The sequence below is a fragment of the Brachypodium distachyon genome, chromosome 5, assembly GCF_000005505.3.
Source record: "Brachypodium distachyon strain Bd21 chromosome 5, Brachypodium_distachyon_v3.0, whole genome shotgun sequence".
Classification (NCBI taxonomy): Eukaryota; Viridiplantae; Streptophyta; class Magnoliopsida; order Poales; family Poaceae; genus Brachypodium; species Brachypodium distachyon.
In genome coordinates this window covers 852,832-873,528 of record NC_016135.3, presented here as the reverse complement: position 1 = coordinate 873,528, position 20,697 = coordinate 852,832, and the positions used below count along the sequence as shown (strand labels likewise).

The 20,697-nt window shown below is 48.3% G+C and overlaps 3 protein-coding genes and 1 long non-coding RNA gene across 7 annotated transcripts; 2 read left to right on the top strand and 2 right to left on the bottom strand.

Moving 5' to 3' along the window:
* Positions 1 to 1,054: 1,054 nt before the first annotated feature.
* Positions 1,055 to 1,661, bottom strand: LOC112269520. Its single transcript, XR_002961390.1, has 2 exons — positions 1,527 to 1,661; positions 1,055 to 1,287 (listed from the first exon to the last, which is right to left on the bottom strand). It is a non-coding gene; the product is annotated as an uncharacterized LOC112269520 (long non-coding RNA).
* Positions 1,662 to 6,779: 5,118 nt separating this feature from the next.
* LOC100838864 (probably inactive receptor-like protein kinase At2g46850) lies at positions 6,780 to 9,250 on the top strand. The gene has a single exon (XM_024455653.1). It carries the CDS (start codon positions 6,993 to 6,995, stop codon positions 9,054 to 9,056), a length of 2,064 nt encoding a protein of 687 aa, XP_024311421.1. The 5' UTR covers positions 6,780 to 6,992; the 3' UTR covers positions 9,057 to 9,250.
* Positions 9,251 to 9,382: 132 nt separating this feature from the next.
* LOC100838555 (L-type lectin-domain containing receptor kinase IX.1) lies at positions 9,383 to 19,385 on the bottom strand. 4 transcript variants are annotated; one of them, XM_010241303.3, is made up of 6 exons: positions 18,958 to 19,091; positions 16,751 to 16,982; positions 15,864 to 16,086; positions 13,812 to 15,427; positions 10,185 to 10,967; positions 9,383 to 9,665 (listed from the first exon to the last, which is right to left on the bottom strand). In XM_010241303.3, the coding sequence occupies exons 4-5, from the start codon at positions 15,212 to 15,214 to the stop codon at positions 10,229 to 10,231; spliced, it is 2,142 nt and encodes a 713-aa protein (XP_010239605.1). In that variant the 5' UTR covers positions 15,215 to 15,427; positions 15,864 to 16,086; positions 16,751 to 16,982; positions 18,958 to 19,091; the 3' UTR covers positions 9,383 to 9,665; positions 10,185 to 10,228. The 4 variants fall into 4 exon arrangements, with proteins under 4 accessions (XP_010239605.1, XP_003580943.1, XP_024311420.1 ...); XM_003580895.4 differs by lacking the exons at positions 9,383 to 9,665; positions 18,958 to 19,091 and adding an exon at positions 17,786 to 18,140 and having other exon boundaries at positions 9,936 to 10,967; XM_024455652.1 differs by lacking the exons at positions 9,383 to 9,665; positions 18,958 to 19,091 and adding an exon at positions 19,248 to 19,385 and having other exon boundaries at positions 9,944 to 10,967.
* LOC100841597 (36.4 kDa proline-rich protein) lies at positions 18,959 to 20,083 on the top strand. The gene is made up of 2 exons (XM_003579917.4): positions 18,959 to 19,176; positions 19,269 to 20,083. The coding sequence occupies exons 1-2, from the start codon at positions 19,050 to 19,052 to the stop codon at positions 19,637 to 19,639; spliced, it is 498 nt and encodes a 165-aa protein (XP_003579965.2). The 5' UTR covers positions 18,959 to 19,049; the 3' UTR covers positions 19,640 to 20,083.
* The last annotated feature ends 614 nt before the right edge of the window (positions 20,084 to 20,697 follow it).

Genomic DNA, 20,697 nt, shown 5'->3' with positions numbered 1-20,697 from the left:
GCTTAGCTCGCTCGTGAAACAAACGCACCCATAATGGAGCGGCAGTGGCTGTGCACAACCGGCTCGTGCCTGTGAAAGAAGACGTAGGCCCTGCTTGGTTCGTCATTTTTGGGCCCAATACCGACGTATTTTACGGAGCCCAAAACTTTTCCGACGAAGGATCGAAACCGTGATTGGTTCGTCGTTTTTGGTTTCCTTTTCGCTCGGTTTGAGGTTGATCCACCTGTAAACAGTTACGGAGCTCACGAGGTCCCAAAGTAAAAACGAGGAAGAGCAAAGAGCAAGAGAGATGTGACCCTGAGCCGACGGGAGAACCCTAGGAACTAGCTGCCGGCGGGAGAGGGATTTGTGGCGCTTTCTGGAGTGGATCTGGTGACGCGAGGCTTCGGCCACTGGAGCGTCCGGCGAGGCGGCGGCGTGAGGCTACAGCGAGGCGGCGGCGCCGGACGATGGGAACTCGATTGGCAACAGCAAGCGACGGGAGAATAGGAGGGCGCTTCTTCAGGTAGTGCTCGTGGGTGTCGATGCGGCGGTAGCACAACGACGACGAGTCCAGGTCGCCGGCAAGGAGCATGAAGCCGTGGGAGCGTGGTCTTCGGGAGAGAAGGCACTTGCAGTTCTTCGGTACCTCGCCGGCGAGGCGTTAGCTCCCAAACAACTCTTCACGGAGGGAAACTTATTCACTCGTATTCAGCAGGGCACAGTAATTTACCAGAGTTTTTGATTACACGGGAGTAAATTTCCAATCTTTCCAAGCGGGGCCGTAGGCTTTCTCAAGAACCGGGTTATTTTTCTTATTTTTGTCGACGGGAGTTCTCGTTAATGGTAGAGTTGTTTAACGAATAACCTTTTTCAATAAAAGTTTTTACAATTAATCTCATGTAAGATATGAACATTCATAGGTTATTTTTTATGTTTTAGTTTTTTTGTGACTAAAAGTCAGAACGTACGCGCGATGTAAACCTGATGTGAACCGGCCGATTGAGCATTTATGTCTTGTTTTTTTCGAAAAGGGGAAACTCCCCGGCCTCTGCATGCACACAGCCAAATTTTATTATGATGTTATAAGTCTTACAAATCACTGATACAAAAATGAGCCTGCGGAACAAGTTGAACATAGCGAGTCTATGCATCTAAAAGGCTACTGGTACACCGCCAACCAGTCCGGCTAAAGATATCCTGAAATACCATCTCCAGACGGTTGCATCCAATATCCAAAGATTCCTGCCGATGCGCAAGAAGCAGGAACGACCAGAGACGAATCCAGTGTGTGGCTTTGTAGACGACCTGGAAAAAATGAGAAACTCTGGATCGATCAAAAACAATATTATTTTTGCAGTTCCAAATAGCTCAACAGAAAGCCGAAACTCCCATCCGAATATTAACTTTAATGTTTTTCTCAATCCCCTTAAGCCAATTTCCAAACATGTTCGTAATCAATGTAGGTGGAGGGATATTGAAAGCAATAAAAGTAATACGCCAGACAATACGAGCAAAAAGACAATGGAGAAAAAGATGTTAAATACATTCGTCCGAATCGCGGAAACAACATTTTAAACTCCCTTCCCATCTCTTAGCAAGATTATGTCTTGTGAAGCGTATGGTGGATGCAAGTTTGATATTCGGAGAAGGACTGGAACGACTATAGTTTTGCCTAAAACAGTCTGCAGGGGACCAAAAACAGTTGATGCAAACGTGATATATGCCTCGTCTAGCCTATGACAGAGGCGAATTTGGCCTTGAAAACGATTTTTGTTTTGCCAAGCAAAGTTCACGAAAATGATCGATGGAGCTAGCACAATAGAACCACGCATTCTCTCTCTCGGCTGACAGTCTCTTCCCTGTACTCTTTCTCTGCCTCCGCCCCCGTTGATCACTTCAACCATTCGTTCACAACCACGAGCAGCGCGATCTCGTCTCCATCGCTTGGACCAGAGCGATTACACGCACGATCGTCGGTACGTTCGCTGGCTGCCACACGTATGGGTTCGTTGATTAGTCTCATGCTTTTCATGTGGGACGCCGAAGTTGACAATCACCTGGCCGGATCACTTGAACCATTCATTCGTTGCCACTAAGGCATCAAGCAGACACAAGGACACACATTGCAAGGCATGACTTAGTTATCTTATCACTCTCAGCTACATGCTTGACATATCTATCAGACACAGACCTGGAGAGATACTATCCAAAGTATTTAATTATATTCCAAATTTTGAAAATTTGAAACGTCATAAAATAATATATATATATATATATGTGTGTGTGTGTGTGTGTGTGTGTTTTTGAATTATTATTTTGTGCATGTAGAATAGATCGTGCAGAAAAACACCATGCGTATAAATTAAGACAAGCTTAGTGCAAAATTTTACTTAGATAAGCGGAATTTGCTTTTCCTCTCAGGGTACAAATTAAAATTAATGCTTTTTGCTCGCCATGAATTATATGATTGCATTTTTATTGCTAACCACGTTTGTCACATGGTTCGCCATGAATTATTGCCAAGAGTTAGGGGTTAGTGTTTCTTCACCCAGGCTTCCTTATATACAAAGGGATGCCGAGAAATGTAACTCAGCAATCATCGATCTCACAACTGGCGAGTAATTGCAAGATGATGTACGTGTGGAAATAGTCTCCCGTTTTCTTTCGTAGACTGAGATATACAATCTTGGCGCTTAAACAAGTATTATAATGGACGTGGTTGTGTGATGATCTTGATCTGCAAAGTTGCAGGATGGCAAAGGCCGTAAGAGACATGATTCATCAACCAGGATGGCAAAGGTCGTAAGAGACAATAATGTCCCAAAGTTGCACCGTACGGTCTCTTTGTAGGCTAGCTTATGTGTGTACTATCGTCATTGTCAGTCGGCTTCATGCGCGCGCAGTACCGAGTGTCTTTGTGGTGTGGAACTAGAGGCGTTCTCATCCACATACGTTCACTGGCTGCCACGTGTTGTTGCTCTCATCTCATGCATGCTTTCCTTCGGGAGAGGACATATGTACAGTGTTGAGTTACCGGTGTGGCAAGTGGCAACTGTGTGTGATGGACCATTGGAACATTTAACCATTTGGATAAATAGTACTCTCCGTTTCTAAATACTTGTCGTGATTTTAGTGAGAACGGAGGTAGTTTTCTACTTGCATAATTTTGTCAAAAAAATACGACCTTTTGTGACCTAGGCAAAATGAAACACAACATACACGTGAATAGTGTTTGATTATACTTCTTTAATTTGTCATATGCATGATGCCATTCTCTTATAGCTAGCGACAAAATACCTGTTTTATCGCTAGGCTACTCTCGTGTCGAGATCTGTGTGTGGAGCCGGAGACGTTCTCTTCCACATGCCTAAATGCCAGTACACTGCGCATGATGCATAACTTGCTCGTTTTTAGTATCTCTTGCATTCCGTGGACAATGCAATCGACCGCCCAGAGACGAGTCTCGTTTTGCACGAAACCACAAACACCGCGCCTCAAGATCGTGTGGACCGGTGTTTATACTCGATTTATTCACTGACTTTTTTTAATAGGGACAATTCGCTCGCGACTCTAGGTACACACGGTTTCGTCCTGTTTTGCGCTTGTGAATTTTGATTGATTTCTCAGCTCTAACTCATCTTTTTATTTTTCGGTCAACTTTGCGATACCGTTCACCTCGGTACAGGGTTCCGGACTGTTTTCGTAGGCTACTTATATAGTGCACGTTTTTTTTTTCACGATACACGGTTTCGATCGGGCCGTTTAGGTCCCATGCAGGACATTCTCATGGGCTATATGCTTTTCACCCGATTTTCTCATATCTTGACCACCGGCAAACATTTTCAAGCCGTTTAGTGCCAGCGCAAAAATATCACCGTTCTGCTCATTGTCATGGACAATGTTTTGGGTTTTGAGATGATGTTTTGCTATTGTGACTTTCGGTACTCGATTTCGACTTGATTTTTGCCAGTCAAGAAAAATAACTAGCCGTTTCCTGGTCTATCGCCCAAATGTTTCCGGTTTCGGACCGTTTGTCCGATATCGTGACCCCCGTCACATGGTTTCGGGATGGTGTAGAAAATCACCGTTTTAGTCATTTTCGAGTGTTATTGCCCACGTTTGTTCGGTTTTTTCGGCCAATTTTCTAATATTGTCACTCTCGGTACACGGTTTCGGTCTTTTTTTGCTTGTCAAGAAAAATGATTGTCTTGGCCATTTCTATGGGCTATAACCCAAATGTTTTTGTTTTTCAGACCGTTTTTCAGATATCGTGAACCCCCATACATGGTTTCGGCCTGGTGCAGAAAAATCACTGTTTTAGCCGTTTTGGATGCCATAACCCACGTTTTCTTTTGTTTTCGGTCGATTTTTTGTTAACTTGAACCCTGGTACACGATTTTGGGATGTTTTTTTTCGTTTCCATGCGACATGCCATGTTTTTTATTTTCTTTCGTCCGATTGGCAATATCGTGACCCCTGGTACACCCAGTTTCAGGCTGTTGCAGAAAATCAACATTTTAGTCTTTTTTGTCCTCAGTAGACCACCTTTTTTTTTAATTTTCGGTCGATTTGTCGATATTGTGAATCCGATACATGGTTTCGGTCTATTTTGGGTAGATCCGGAAAAATCACCGTTCTTTCGTCTTTCACCATGTTTTGTTTTTGCCAGAAGACTGTACAAGTGTACTACACTTTGAAATACAATCGATGGACGTGTGGTAGTGCTCCATGCCCTTGTGAGGTATGAGTATATATGTTGTACTTGACTATGTGCTTTCCAGAATTTGTTTCCACACAATTATTAAAGCAAATGAAAGGCTGAGATTAACAGACCAGATACCACCAATCAATTTACCGATCCGACTTCTCAAAAACCCATCTAGGTCGGGCCTCGATATCCATAGCGCGGGCAGTCCATAATCCAGCCCACATACCCAATTCTCCCGTTCGCTGGCGCTTCGTCTTCCTTCTTCGTCCCTTCCTCCATGGACCATGGCCACAGCCACACCGCAACGGGCACTGCTTCCAGGTCGAGGGCTACCCTATGCTTTTCGGTCTTTGAGGGGCGCACCGTGAGGCGAGGTCCGACCAGTATAGTGACACCCAATTTACACGAGCAAACAAGACGTGAATGTGTATTTGTGTAAACTGAAATGGTGGTGACAAAAGGATTTAGGGGCAGGCCTAGGCTCCGGTGTAGTGGGCCTTGAGCCCAGGTCCAGCCAAAGTACAGAGCGAAGCATATTACGGAGTTTTAGGTAAAACTTTAAACTGTTGAACCCCGAATGACCCAGCACCCATTTGCAAGATAGCTCGCTTCTTGGGCTGTTTCTGGGCCAGGCCTTGAAGGGATTAGTCGGTGGAAAGAGTCCTCTAAAAAAAAAGTCAGTGGACAGAGAGTATAGACCAGGGCTCTCATTTCCCCTCAAAAGAAACATATAATCTGAACCTGGTTAAGAAAAAATAGTTTGGGTTAAAAAGATTCTCATCGAAACGTGATTCTGAACCGTACCGTCAGGTCTCAGGGTCTGGTTGCAGGTTTAATTTGGCAGCAAATACGATGCAAATTTCAACTCATCTTCCTGCTCATTTAACAGAATGTAAGAAAAATCACGCATCTGTCCCAAAAATCAAAATTTCAGAAAACCGAGATTTACAAGAGCCAATGTCCCCTCAAACCCATATGAAATTAAAATCACGCATCTGTCCCAACAGTCAAAAGTAAAGTCCATCAAGTGTTAGGACAAAAAAATTATGTCGGTAGATCAACCATGAAGTGCTCTTTTGTGTATTTATTTGGTATCGTAGATTTTACTACCTCCGATCCAAAATAATTATTGCAGTTTTGAACTAGATTTGAACTAACCTTAGTTCAAAATTGAGGCACTTATTTTGGATCGCAGGGAGTAATATTTTGTTGTATAAAACTTAGACACATAAAAAGTGTTAGGACAAAAAATTTATGATTTCTATTTTGAAAACACGGGGGCATTTTTTTTTAACGTATGCTGTAGTTTTTTTCAACGAAAATACTATGCTGTAGTAATCAGACGCAAATCACCGGAGAGTAGTACTAGTGTCTTTTTTTTGAGACGATAGTGTCTTTTTGTTTCTTTTTTTTAGAGGAGATAGTGTCTTTTTGCTAGAGAAAGAGGAATCAGGCGTCCATTGCGTGTGTCCACTGGGCCGCAGCGCGGCGCCCGAGAGTAAAGCGTCTTGCGGCCCAATTAGAAGGATCGTGCGGCCCAAGCAGAAGAAACCTCTCTCTCTCAAAACAAAAAGTAGTCCAAGCTGCCCACTCCAAACTCGCACTTAATTTGCGACGACATTTATTCTCGTGGGCTAATTCAATGTTTGAAATGCTGGAATTAATTGTGCCAAGACAAACCTTGAAGCTATTTCAAGTGACTAATGTTGCACTTTGCACTAGATCACGCCGTTAGATGTAAAGAATGACCATATCACGTGGGTTCCACCAGTATACGTATCAGATTTATCTCAAATGGTACCTTAATTTGAGATGAATTTATTTACAAGTTGGTGGTCACTGTCTGAGCCCAATTCATTTGGTCTGGATTTTTTGTTCAAGGAATCGGCTCATCCATGTTCAAGTCAGGCTTGACGCTTGACGTGGATGATCACGTATTTATTACAAGATTTGAACGTCTACGTGTTTATACCGTGTTCTAAAAAAAATTGGCACAGGCGGTGGGCAGGCTGATCGATCCCGGCCGTCGGAGCTAGATCTTACACTAAGGTTTGACCGTTGATGAAAATGGAAAACATCCACCCGCTGATTAACCCGAGGTTATTATCAAGGGGACACATAATCAACGTGCACGTGCGCTGATAATCAAAAGAAACGAACAACAATGCAGTTTCGCGCGCAAACCAAGCATCCATCTTCTCACCATTCCCAACTCTCAAGTCTCTCCCCCATCGATCGATGCAGCCACTGCTACTACTAGTACCCAAGCAAATTCACCATTGCCAGGTGCCATCCATGCCCCATGTCTCCCCTCCTCTGCCTCCTCCTCCTTGTCTTCTCCGTCGCCGGCGGGGACTCCAGCAGCAGCAGCTGCGGCGGCGACCGGTGCGGCGACCTGGTTCTTCCGTTTCCGTTCCACCTCAACTCCTCCTCCTCCTCCTGCATCAGCTCCTCCAATTCGTCGTCTCTGTTCCTTATGTCGTGCGTCAATGGCACGTACCTGACCCTCTCGCTCGGCGGCGCCGCCTTCCGCGTCATCGACTTCTCCCCCTCCGGCCCCGGCAACTCCCTCCTGCTGGACTACGCCCCGGACACTCCGGCAGCCACCCCTTGCGACCCGGCCTACGCGCCTCTGAACTCCCGCCCGTCGTCTTCCTCCCCGGCGGCCGCGCTCGACGCCGCGGCGGCTTTCCTGGCCGTGTCCCCCGCCAACGTGCTCCGCCTCTACGCCTGCGACGACTCCTCCCTCTGCCGCGCCGCCGCCTGCGACGACGGCCCCTGCGGCGGCGGAGGGAACAAGGCGGGCTGCTGCTACCCGCTGTCCGAGTCCGACGGCGGCGTCTGGAAGCACGGCGACGGGCTCTCCGTCTTCGGCGCATTCGGCTGCCGCGGCTTCTCCAGCTGGGTCACGTCATCGTCGTCGTCTTCCTCGGCTCCGGCGGGGGGAGTCGTTACTCGGAGAGGGATCGAGGTGGAGTGGGCGGTGCCGAGGGGCAGCCCGCTGGCGGCGTGCGCGGGCGGCGCCGCCCAGGTGAACTCCACGGGGGTGCGCGGCGCCGTGCGTTGCGCGTGCGTCGCGCCGGGGCTCGCCGGCGACGGCTTCGCGCTCGGCACCGGCTGCACCAAAGCTGCGGCAGCAACCTGCGGCAATGGCGAAGCAGGGGATTCTTCGTGTTGCCAAGGGCGGTTCTGCTCGAAGAAGGCCGTGGCACTCGCCGGGTTCTTCGTGTCCGTCTTCTTCCTCGCGGCCGCGGTCTCCTTCTGGCTCTTCCTCCGCCAGCCGGCTATGTCGTCGTCTTCTTATTCCCGGCGCTGGGATCTCGACCCGGCCTGCATCCCCAAGATCCTCGCCGGCGTTTCCGACGCCAGGCAGTTCACGAACGACCAGCTCGACGCGGCCACCAGGAGGTTCGACGAAAGCGAGGAGAAGGGTTCTTCTTCCAACTTACAAGCAATGGACTCCGGCAATGGCGTCCGCGGCGGCGTGCTGGAGTCCGGCGCGGTGGTAGCGGTGCAGCGCGTGGGTTGCGAGACGCCGGAGAAGCTGAGGACCATCCTCGACGCCATGGAGGTCTCGCACCGGAACGTCGCGCGCGTCGTCGGCTTCTGCGTCCTGCCCCACGACTCACCCGGCGCGCTGCTTCTCGTGCACGAGAGCTCCGGCAATGGCGGCACGCTGGAGGAGCACCTGCGGCGGCGGGCTGCCGCGAAGGCGGAGCTGGGGTGGTACCACCGCGTGAGCATCGCCGTGGAGCTGGCGGGCGCACTGGCGCACCTGCAGCACGCGCACGGCATCTTCCTCCACGACCTCCGCTCCAGCGACGTCTTCTTCCCCGGCGCCGGCGAAGACCACACCGCCAAGATCGCCGGCCACAAGCTCCTGGACTCCTCAACGGCCGACTACAGCTACTACTACGGCGCCGACGCGGCGTCGGCGAGAGAACAAGACGTGGTGCGCAACTTCGGGGGCCTCCTGATCGAGCTGCTGACGGGGATCCGGCACCAGCAGCCGTTGGACACGGTGGCGCCCAAGGTCAGGGAAGGCCGGCTCCACGAGGTGCTCGACCCGGCGCTGCTGCTTTCGGCGTCGGCGTCGGGGAAGAAGCAGAACCTGAACCAGATGCTGCCGGCGTCGGGGGAGGAGGTCAGGAAGGTGTTTGAGATAGCGGTGAGGTGCGTCGAGCTCGAGGCGGGCAGCAATGGCGGAATGGGGACTGTGGCGAGGGAGCTGGTGGAGGTTGTGAGGGACAGCATGGGGAGCAGCAGCAAGATCGAGATCTCGCTGGAAGAGACCTTCTCCAGCTCCAGCCTCCTCCAGATGATCTCCATGTCACCCGAAACCATGCACCGCCACCTCCCGTGCTAAGAAATCACCATTGTAGACGACGATCGAACCTCCTGGTGCAGAAATTCAGCCTGTAAATATCCCCTGTTGAAATTCAGCTTACTGTTGTAATTCAGAAATTCAGTTTACTGTTTTGATTCAGAGAGCAGAGGAGAGACTCTGTTTCTTGCCGGAACTTCACCAGAATTAAATTAGCCCCCCTGTGAATTGATGAAGTGTTTCCTGTCGAATTTCTTCCATGTTTTGACGAATCTGGTGTGCCTTTGAGATGCGGTCTGAGCATCTCTAAGGTTGTGTGATAAAATTTCTTGGAATTGTCAAGTGTCTATATGTAATGGTACGCTTGGTGCAGAGCAATAATTTTTTGGGAGAAGGCAGTTGTTGCAACATTTGCAAACAACAAGTACTACCGAGCACTTGCAAATATTCATCGATCATGGCAAAGGTGAGCAGGGGACAGCCGTGCACAAGTATTCAGGACACTGGCGATTAATCTAGACCTCGTCCAGGGAACTTGTTGCATCGACCTTGGTCCTGATGAAACTGACTTCATCGAGGTGCAGCTTCAGCTAATCCCTCGCCCCAACAGATGTCACCACATGGAACTCCAAATATTTTAGGTATATAAGCCTACAATCACGAAGTCCAAACCGAAGTGTCAGTAAAAGGAGCTGAAATACAGATTCTGAACCCAAACTAACAGTGTAGTTACAAGATATCACAGTATGCAGAGAGCACATGTCACAGTAAAGAAATAAAGCGGCTCACACAGCAGCCTCTGTCTCTGTACAGTTCTTCATTGGAACTTCCACTATTTCTGAGAGCTTTTAACAGGTTTCTGGAACTTATGGTAAATATCTGAGAGCATGCAACAAATTATTGGAACTACCATCTGAGAGCTTTCAACAAATTTCCAGAACTTTCAATAAAATTTCTGAAACTTCAGTAAAAAAAATTAAGGCCGGACAGATAATGTGCCATAGTAAGACATCCCCTCTGCTCAATCCTCATTCATTATCTTATACACCACACGAAAATTTTCAGTTGGCCACACGGAATTTATAAAAACTTGTCAGTACAATCACAATACCAACTGGACTGCTATAAATAAGTCGGAAGTAGTACAAATTTGATGAGAATATTACTTGCCTTGAGACCTCCAACTGAAAATCTACACTCTTGAACTCATCTGCTCACTGAGAGCTGTCGCCGGCCGGCACGCTGGAGTTTGACGACTGCGTGGCCGTCGTTTGGCTGGTCAATGAGCACTGCATGGTGACGCTCGACCCGACGGTCGTGTTGCTGTCACCGCCATAGCCATACTCCATGGTGGAAGCTCCAAAAGGCTGCAGGTACACAGCAACGAGCATCCTGGGCGGCAGCACCGGCATCCTGAATTTCCTCGACTGCAGTGCCTCGGCAGCCTGCCTGATCGCCGGCCTCATCTTCGGGTCCGGGTGCGCCGACCACAGCCCGATAGCCACCACCCGCTCCATCTCCCACCTGTCGAACGTGCCACCGAGACGCTGGTCGGCGGCGTCAAGGGCAGCGCCTCTGCCGTAGAGGTCCCAGACCCACTCCAGCAACCGGAACACCTGCTTGCCATCGGCGCTGGGTGGGGCCATGGGCCGCCGGCCACACGCGATCTCCAGCAGCGTGATGCCGAAGCTGTACACGTCAGACTCGGTGGACGCCTTGCCAGAGATGACGCATTCCGGGTCGAGGTAGCCAGGAGTGCCCGCCATGGCCGTCATTGTCTGCAGGCTCATGCCGTGGTCGATGAGCCGCGAGAGGCCGAAGTCGCCGAGCTTGGTGTTGAAGGACTCATCCAGCATGATGTTGCTTGGCTTGATGTCACCGTGGACCACACATTGATCCCATTCTTGGTGGAGGTACAGCACAGCAGATGCCAATCCAAGAATTATTTGGTATCTGATAAGAAATTTTTGGAATTAATGCAGGCCAAACATATGCACTCAGGACTTTGTTAAAAGTTCAAAATTCCAGTTCAAAGTGAATAGGTTCTTAAGCATGTAAGTTACTGAATCTGCTAATTGTACAAACAATATGTCAATTTGTCGAAAGTTGCTAACCTGATGATTTTGCAAACAACGTAAACTGAAAAAAGAAAAGCAGGGCAGTAGTCCAGAGCAATAATGTTAAGGGTTCACAGTTTGCAACCTAGGATATAATTTTACCGTAAAATTCATATTTACACATAGATTTAGTGTTCTGCTGTTTAAGGGGTGTAGCACTGCTGTGTTGTGTATCATACAAAATCCTAATTAATAGGTGTGAGAATTAAGGACTCTAACTAGCTGTTCATCTCTTCTCTGTTCTGTCAAATATTATTGTATCACAGTAGAACATGTATTTTATATCCTTATGTAAGTGTCAGAAGAAAATATATACATAGTCACATACGTTAGAGTTCAGATAAGTGACCCATGTCCTGCAAATTGCTTATGGTTAGCATTTTCTTCCATATATAGAAGCAATGGAATCAAAACTATTTTATGGACTAGCGAGTACTTTCTTTTACAGTTGCTAATAAACAGACTGTTGGTCGGTAAAAGCCAGCTATCGACATTGTTGGGACCCTCATGAAATTATACAGTGGTATATCCTCCACTCATGTTTAATGCAGTTTATGGTTGATGGGTGAAAAAGAGATGCAAAACAGATTTTTTTTTAATGAACTCAGGTTATTACTGAATCTGTTAATTGTATGTCAATATGTCCAAAGTGCTAACCTGTGGATTTTGCAAAGAATGTAAACTGTATAGAAACCAGGGGAGAAGTCCAGAACAACGGTGGTAAGCATTCACAGTTTGCAACCTAAAATACAATTTTGATTGTAAAATTCATATTCACAAAATTAAATGTACCCATTTTTTTAAACATAGTCGGTTTGAGAAAGATGGTCATGGTCGCGTTTTGAATTCACAATCTAGCATAAAAAAGAAGAAGCCAAAACCCATCTCCAGGAGACTCTACTCTCTTGCAGCCTCTCCTAGAACACAACACGTGTCGCGCTAGGAGGCTTTCGAGAGGCTGCACCCCCTGTGTGTACGACACTTTCGTGTGGAGGGTACGCCCGCACAAAAAGAGTACCCGTTTATTTCATCAAACCATTTCTTTTTATAAAGGTGTTTTCTCTAAGAAGATAACGGCTTGAACAGCTGCAACAACTTTTGCTTAGCACTCGTCTTAAAAACTATAGAGTGAAATGCATCCAGAGTCATTGAACTTGGCGGCAAACCTCATTTTAGTCCTCAAACTTGCAAAGTGCCCGGTACTTATACAGTATTTCTCGTATTCTGACAGGCCGACCCCACCTGTCAGGCCATATTTGCTGCGCGTTTTATGCAGAAAACCCCCTAGGGCCCTGTTCATTTTCCCCGCGGTCCCCTTTTCCTTCTGTCCCGGTCAAAATCCCCACCGTGTTAAACTCCACAATTCCCCACCCATTCCAGTCGCAGAGTCGCAGAGATCGGCGAGGGGAAGCAGGCGCGGCAGAGGAGAGGAGAGGCCACGGGCGTTGGCGATGGCAGCGCCGGCTCCGGCGCCAGTGGGGTAGCCATCGCTCGGCTCACCCACTCCGGAGTCCAGATCTCATGGCTACCCAGCGCCACCAACAGTGACAATGGCGTGCTCCCTCGTGCTCCTCGCGCTCTGCGTCGTGCCTCCGGCACAACCAGCAACCTGTCCGCGACCACAAGCAATGCTCCGGCACCGGCGACCAACACGGCGACAGCACCTTCCAACGAGTTCCTAGCGCCGCACAACAAGGCGCGCGGGGCTGCGCTGCGGTGGAGCGCCAACCTGGGCGGCGGCGGCGGCGGCGAACACGATGTCCCAGCAGCAGCGTCAGCACGGAACGAGGGTGGGCGAGGTGGGACGGGGCAGCAGTGTGGGACGTACACCCAGCTGGGATGGCGGCACACGACGGACGTCGGCCGCGCGCAGGACAGCTGCGGCACCGGCGCCACGCTCACGCTCCGCCTCTACGACCCGCATGGCAACGTGCAGGGCCAGAGCCCCTACTAGCTACCTAGTCATCAGGTTAATTGGTACCGGTGGTACCCAGGTTGCCTCTTGCGTTTGAGGCAGCGCTTGCCCGCCGGCGCCGGCAGCCCCCTATTTTCTGCACCGATTAAAATTCTCACCATCAGGCGTCGAGTAGTGGCTGTGGGTGGTCTCTGCAAAAACTCCCAGCGCTGAGTGAATAAATAGGTTCTGACAGGTGGGGCCGGCCTGCCAGAATATGAGATTACGAGAAATACAAGTTAGAGGACCCAAACGGGCACTTTTCAAGTTCGAGGACTAAAGTGGGCTTGCCACCAAGTTCGATGGCCGTGGGTGTCTTTCACTCAAAACTATAAAACAATAGGTTGCTGGTAGAAGAAAAAACTGGTTGACATGGTGGGCGAAGATCTTAGAAATTAAGCCGAAAAAGTAAGTTGGGCTGTTATCGAAAAGGTCAAATGAAATACAGAGAAATTCGACGAAATTTAACCTGAAATGTTTTCCTGGTCTGTGTAGAAAGGCTAACTTCAATTTCGTTAAATTTCAGTTTGAGATTTAAAAGCTCAGCAGAAATGTACAGAGCTACCAAATAAATGATGATATACTAAGACTGTAGGACACAAGTTTTCCAGTCTGTAATAAGTGCGTGACAGAAATTTGGCCCATTTTGTCAAGGTAGTAAATAAATGCAGAATAAGACCGATGGATAGTGATAGCTCGATGGAATTCCAAGCAAGCAATGCATACCTAAGTTGCCAAGTCAGAGTCTCCTGTTTGCTTCCATAGAGGTACCTATCGAGGCTGCCATGATGCACGAGCTCGTAGACCAGCAGCAGCCGTCGCCGTCCATGGCACCATCCGATGAGCTGCACGAGGTTCCGGTGCCGCAGCCTGCTGATGACAGTGACCTCAGTCCTGTACTCTTTCCTCCCCTCCAAGGACGCCCCCCTCAAGAACACCTTGATGGCGACATCGCGGCGGCCGTCGTCGAGCTCTTCCATGTGACCCCGATACACCGACCCGGACCCGCCCTGCCCCAGCTTCCTTTCCTCCGCGAAGTCTTCCGTCGACGCCGCTAGCTGAGCGTACGGGATCGATCGGGGTCCCGTGCTGGAACCGAACTCGTCGTCGTCGAGAGAGTCGTCGTCCTCATCGCCAGCCAGCATGTCCTTTTTTTCGTTGTCAGGCGGACGTCTGCTCGCGCGCCGGAGAAGCAGGCCGACTGTAAGGCCGAGGAGGAGCACCAGCACGGCGGCAGCGGTGACCCCGACGTGTAGTAGTACGGTGGCCTTCTTGCTTGACGACGAGGTAGAAGTGTTGTTGTTCCTGGTGGCGAGCGTGGAGTGGAAGGAGCAGGAGAGCACGGCGTGGTCGCTGGCGAACATGTCGCCGGTTGCCGCCGAGAAGCCTACCGCAACCTGCTCCGGCAGCAAGCTCCGCAAGTCGACGACGGCGGCAAGGCGGTACGTGGCGCCAGTGGCTCCGACGACAAGGGCGACATCCAGGCTCGTCATGGCGCTGTCGTAGCTTACAGTCACAGACATCACGCCGGCGTCGACGAGGCTGGCGTCCGGCAAGATGACGTAGTTGCCGCGAGAGTCGACGCTGTTCACGTCCACGCCGACGTGTCGGCCGCTCGGGTCCCATGCGTCACGGTGGGTGTCCAGCTCCACGGCGACGAACCTAGCGCCGCCAGTGGCGTTGGCAGAAGGAATCGGAGCCGTAGTTCCGTTTTGCTGTGCCGGTTGAATCAGGCTCTCGTCGAAGAGCCCAAGGCAGCCGTCGTAGGACTCTTGCGGCAAGTCCGGCATGTAGGGCGCGAGGAAGAACGCCATGCCGTGCCCGACGGCGCTGCTGCTCCTGCCGGGCAGCGAGGTGATGTTCACATTGAACGTCGCCGTGAAGTTGGTCGCCTCGCCCGTGACACCATCCCAGAGTTGCACCGGCTTCTTGTACACCACGCGTCCCCTTGCCCGGCCGCCTGACTCGTCGCCGAGCAGCTCGATCCTGCCGGCGGCAGTGATCCTTGCATCATCCTCCTCCCTGAAGTCCACGGAGCTGAAGGAGGAGTAGCTGAAGGAGACAGCGGCCGAATGATGGACATGCACGCAGATCAGCACGGCCATTGCTACAAGCTTCAGCACAGCCATTGCTACGAGCTGTTGTTGAGGACTGCACTGGTATTCTTGTAAATTAACATTTCAAGTGATTCTAATTGGTAGAAACCCAAGCTTCAAATGGGTCGACTGCTAGCTCCCGCTGGTCGACATCGGCTGCTATTAAGTCTTGGAATTGTCAAGTGGAGATTCTCCACGAGATCTTGCCAGTTGAACTCTTCCCGGTCTCCATGACAGAGACATTAGCTATGGAACAAATAAATGATATTAGACCAACGATTGATGCAGGAAAACAATGGATAAAGAGGAAAAGAAAGATTACAAATGCAACCAAACTATTCCACAAGCCATCCTCGCACTCATGAAGAGGAAAAGAAAGATTAAAGCCAAATGCATGGCAAGAGTTAAAAAAAGGCAAATTGCATCTTCAGGGGCTTTGCCACCTGAACCAAACGAACACAAGCTTCAGACCAACTGCAAGCTACTTAGCTGACTTTGAACGACCTTTGCCTCCTGAACCAAACAAGTACAAGCTTCAGACAGATTGCAGGCTTGCTGACCTCAAACAAGCAGTTGCTTCAATGGATGCACGGAATATATGTGTTGACTTGATTTTTATTTCATAGGAAAAAAAGGAGATCAAAACAACAGAAAAAAGATGTTGGGGAAATTGTGATCGCACCTTTTCTAGCAATGATATCAGTGACCCTGGGTCATTTCCACCAAATGGAAACATAGTCTCATTCAGCTTATCGACAATATCGCCTATACTCAGCCTCTTGCTTCGGTCAGCCTCCAGACAACTTAAAACTATTTCGATGCATCTCAATACTGGCTTGTTCAGAATATGATTCCAACTCATACTTTGATGTAGCCTGTAGCCTGTTCCTCCAGTTTCCATGCACCTGCCAATTTGGAGCATAGGACATAAGTAGTACTAAGAACAGTACATTATTTATGAGAGATATATATTATACAGTTAGTCTTGAAAAATGCAATAATATTCTTACAGTTTTGATAAATTACCTGGAAGACACTACATCATTTCTGAACTAGGCCTTAGGCCCGCTCATTATCTTTATGATCAAAACACCTAAACTGAATATGTCAAATTTAATTGAGATTTATCCCCCTTCTATGTACTTTGGTGGTAGGTACCCACTGCACCACATCATATATGTTATTGTACCATGCATCAAATGCAAACATAATTATATGCTTGTTACAAAGTTACGACATGAAACAAGCTAACCGTGTTCCTAAAGTACTTTTTGTCTGCTCTGTTTAATGTCTTCTAAAGAGCCGTGACAAGAAGTCTGCTATCTTTGGCACCATAATCTCATTCAGCAATACATTAGCTGGTTCTAAATCCAAATGATACATAGGAGATTCCAATTCCTCATGAAAGTATTTGAAACCATTGCAAATCCCCTTGATTATTGCATATCATGCGCCAATTATGCCCATCATGCCATTATATTTTTAAATATAAATTGTTTACTTTGAGAACAAAATAATAGACAACAGGCACCATCGTACAAGAAAGATACTGTATTTGTCAAGGCTTACATTACACATATACTCCAAGCAGAGCTCCCTCTTTGTCCCGTGAGCAGGATTAATTTTTCCATTGCAGATTACGTATTCTCGCCAAGTTTCAAGACAATATCCAACTAACTGCACAATATTGTGGTGCTGAAGACACGCAAGGTTGATACTCCATCTCAAATTGCTCATCATCGAGTCCTGGTATGTCAGCAAGCATCTTGACAGCAATCTTTTCCCCGCATTTATTCATTCCCTGTTCGATCAACATATCATGTGGTTTAGTTTACTGTATGTACCAGAAAATGGCGGCATATATCATGTACTAGAATTGTGTGTTTATTTTTTTGTAATATGACAGAAAAGAACGCAGCTATAAAATATCAAGTATGGAAGCCAGCTAGTCGTTAATAAGACCAGTAACGAATGAAACGGTAGCTTATATACGTACAACCACACAATGAGTCATGTGTCCTTGACATGCTCCTCCAATGACTAAATGATTACGTTTCTTTATGTCATATGAACACTCATACCTACTACCACACAAATACGACTTGCCAACACAGGTATCAAGTAATAGCAAATCTCTAACTTCAACATCTTTGGCAACATAACTCATGAAAGGACAACAGTTCGATAAACGATACGAAATAATTAATAGAACAATTGCTTCTATCACATTTTAGCTGAGGAGTTGCCAAAAAGCCTTTCGGTGCCATAACAAGAAATTCAGTACCTTCATTATGTTCCCTTAATAAAAAAAATGTCAATTTCAGTCAGAGTATATCCAGTGGGACTAAACTACACATTATGACACAAGTTAAATTAGTTAAACTTATAAATCGAATTTCACGGAACAATTCAAGGCCTTCAGCTCATTGTCCTTGTATGTCATAAGGCCTAAGGGGGCAGGCAAGCAGCCTACGCCATGTACATATGGAAGGCTCAAAGTAGCTTAGATCAGGGGCATCGTATGGTAGTATAAAAGGCTCAAAGTAAACAAAAGTAGACATGGTTAGAATAGCATAGTTATTAAATTGTATAAGTAAAACAAACCTCGAGTAGTGATTGAGTGCTTATTAAATTGGGTAATGGGGGAGAAGGAACATAGCTTCGAATCGCATTTCAGTTCTTATACATCGGATTCATAGCTCCCCCAGCCCTCTCCAGCCCTAGAATTTTCTACTCTTTAGTACTCTTACTGTCTATTCTAATAAACTGATCTGGATCCCTGTAACTCAGCGCGGTATGGGACTAAAGCGATTCCGGTTGCCCTCTTCCCAGACTAGCCGGCCGCCGGCGCTCGCTTCCCCGCCGCACGTGCGAACCCACCGGAGCCAGAAACGTCGCCGCCTGCGCGGTATGGGACTAAAGTTTTTTTCTTCTTCTTCTTTTTTGACAGCAGACGAGTTTTTCTTTTTCCTTTTGACCAGTATGAAGCAGCAGTGTGGGCGTGACATCGGCCTTATTGCTTCGTCTCGTATTGGGCCTCGAAGGGCCCATGAACTAGACTGAACAGCTCGGCCCATGCAATTCTCCTCACGTGAATACATGAAAGCCCTATCTCCTCGGAGAATTTGCTCAGCCAGCCCTTTCCTCAAAGGGCTGCCACGTCAGGGGATAGATGGTCCATGGAACAATATACATACATGCATGTATATCTCTTCCATGACAACGAAGGAGCAGAACCTGCCAAAACATCTCCATTCCTCCGTTCGAAAGCTCCAATCTCCCATTCACGCTTCGGTTGGCAGCTTCCATGGCGCCTCCTCTTCTTGGCCACGCGTTCTCTTCGATAACTTTTTTTGTATTTGGCCCCGGAGAGTCACATGCTTAGGCTATAGGTTGATAAGATGCTTGTTTACAGCTACTACATCCGTTCCTAAATTTTTGTCGCCGTTTTAGTTCAAATTTGTACTAAACAACGACAAGAATTTAGGAACGGAGGAATATTTCCTATTTTTTGGCTATATAAAACCAATACTTTAGTTTTAAAATGATACTATTTACAATATATACGTGTATTCCTCCGTCCAACAAAAAATGTCTCAAGTTTGTCAAAATTTGAATGTATCTAGACATGACTTATGACTTAGTATATAGGTGCATTCAAATTTGGTTAAAATTGAGACATTTTTGTTGGACGGAGGGAGTATAATTTTTTTATTATGTTTAGATAAATAAAACGAGTTCGATGGCACCACTTATGCGTCAAAATTATTTCATACCAATCGGCTATTACGCAGCATGCTTCTCGGCTCTTCTTCTCTTCCCCGTTTATAAATACCAACATGGCGCCCTCTCCATTTTCACGAGAAAGATGGCCACCACTGGAATAGGAATAATGCACACTCCGCAACTGCTCCTTCTGCTGCTGCTATTGGCGGCGATCTCTTGCTTGGACTTGGACTGCCGCCTCGCCGCGGCCACAGATGCTCCTTTCTCAGGTATGCTTGCTATACTTCTTCACAGCTTCTAAGATTCAAAACACAAATAGAGTAATTCTAGTTTTACTTACAAAGTACAATGTTCGTTCCAGGCAGCGGCGAGAACAAGGGCTTGTTCTTCCCGCCGATCCCGCTGGTGCCGGAGCCGCCAAACATCGGCGGCGTCCCGATCCCTCCGAACCCGGTGACGCCGGCTCCGCCGCCACTCGTCCCGCCGGTGTTCCCGGCCCCGTCCCCGCCGTCCATCCTGCCGCCGCTTGTCCCACAGCCGCCGCCGCCTGCGTCGCTGCTGCCGCCGGTACTGCCGCTGCCGCTGCTCAACCCACCGCCTCCGCCGCCACCTCCGCCGTCCATTCTGCCGCCGGTTCCCCTCATCCCTCCGACGCCGTTGATCCCCGGTGTGCCGCCGGCAGCTTCTTCTTCTTCGACTCCGACGATGAACGGCCGATCGGAGGCACCTTGAGAAGGAGGAAGACGGCTTTAGAGTTCGATTCGTGTCTTATTGGGCCTCAAAGGGCCCGTGAACTAGACTGAACAGCTCGGCCCATGTTTTTCATTTGCTGTTAGCCTGTTACTATCTCTCGTCACGGGTCACGAGATCTAGTATATCTCTTCTGTATGTGACAACGAAGGGGCAGAACCTGCCAAAGCATCTCCATCCCCCCCGCTCGAAAGCTCCAATCTCCCCATTCACGCTTCGTTTGGCAGCTTATTTCAGGGCGCCTCCTTCTCTCGGCCACACGTTCTCTTCAATAATTGTTTTGTATTTGTCCCCAGGAGCCACATGAGTATAAGTTTATAGGTGATAGGATGTTTGTTTGCTACTCCCTTCTTTCGACACAAAATTTTGTTCTCAATCATACCACTTCACCGAACATTTATCGTTCTTCAAATCTTTTGTTTACAACAGCCAAATTTGAGGACGCAATCCAGGGTCTCGTTGTAAGAACTCGGTACCTTTTTTTTTAGAAATATAGCAGCATAGCTCCCGGCTTCATTAACGAAACCAGAGTGGTTCACAAACTAGAGGTTCAACATAAAGAACTCGACACCTTGAAAAGTAACAGGTTCATTTGATCTTAGTTGCTGTTGTTCCAATTCAAGCAAGGGCAAAATATCAGTTGTTGTTGCCATAGGATCTTCTTCAACTCCACTTATATCATCTCGTTTCCTTTTCAAGACAACTTCAATTCTTTTCTGAGTAGGCTTCTCCATGGCTATTGCAATTTGTAAAAGTCAAAACATAAACAGGGAACAATCAATCTGAGGGGAGGCGAGGCGGCGCAGGGCAGCAGCGCAGGCTGCTAGTGCGGCGAGGGGGTGAACGGCGGCGTGCGGGGGACGGGGGTGGTCCTGTGTTGTCCTCGAGGTGCTGCGGGTGTCGAACGAGTGACGACCCCAGGTAGGCAACGTAAAGGGCTACTCCGGGAGTAAAGGCTAAAAAGATCTGGCTTCTGTGAATTTTCTTCTGGGTTGTGGGTTGTGGCTACGATCAGAAGTATTCTCTTCGTCACATATTAA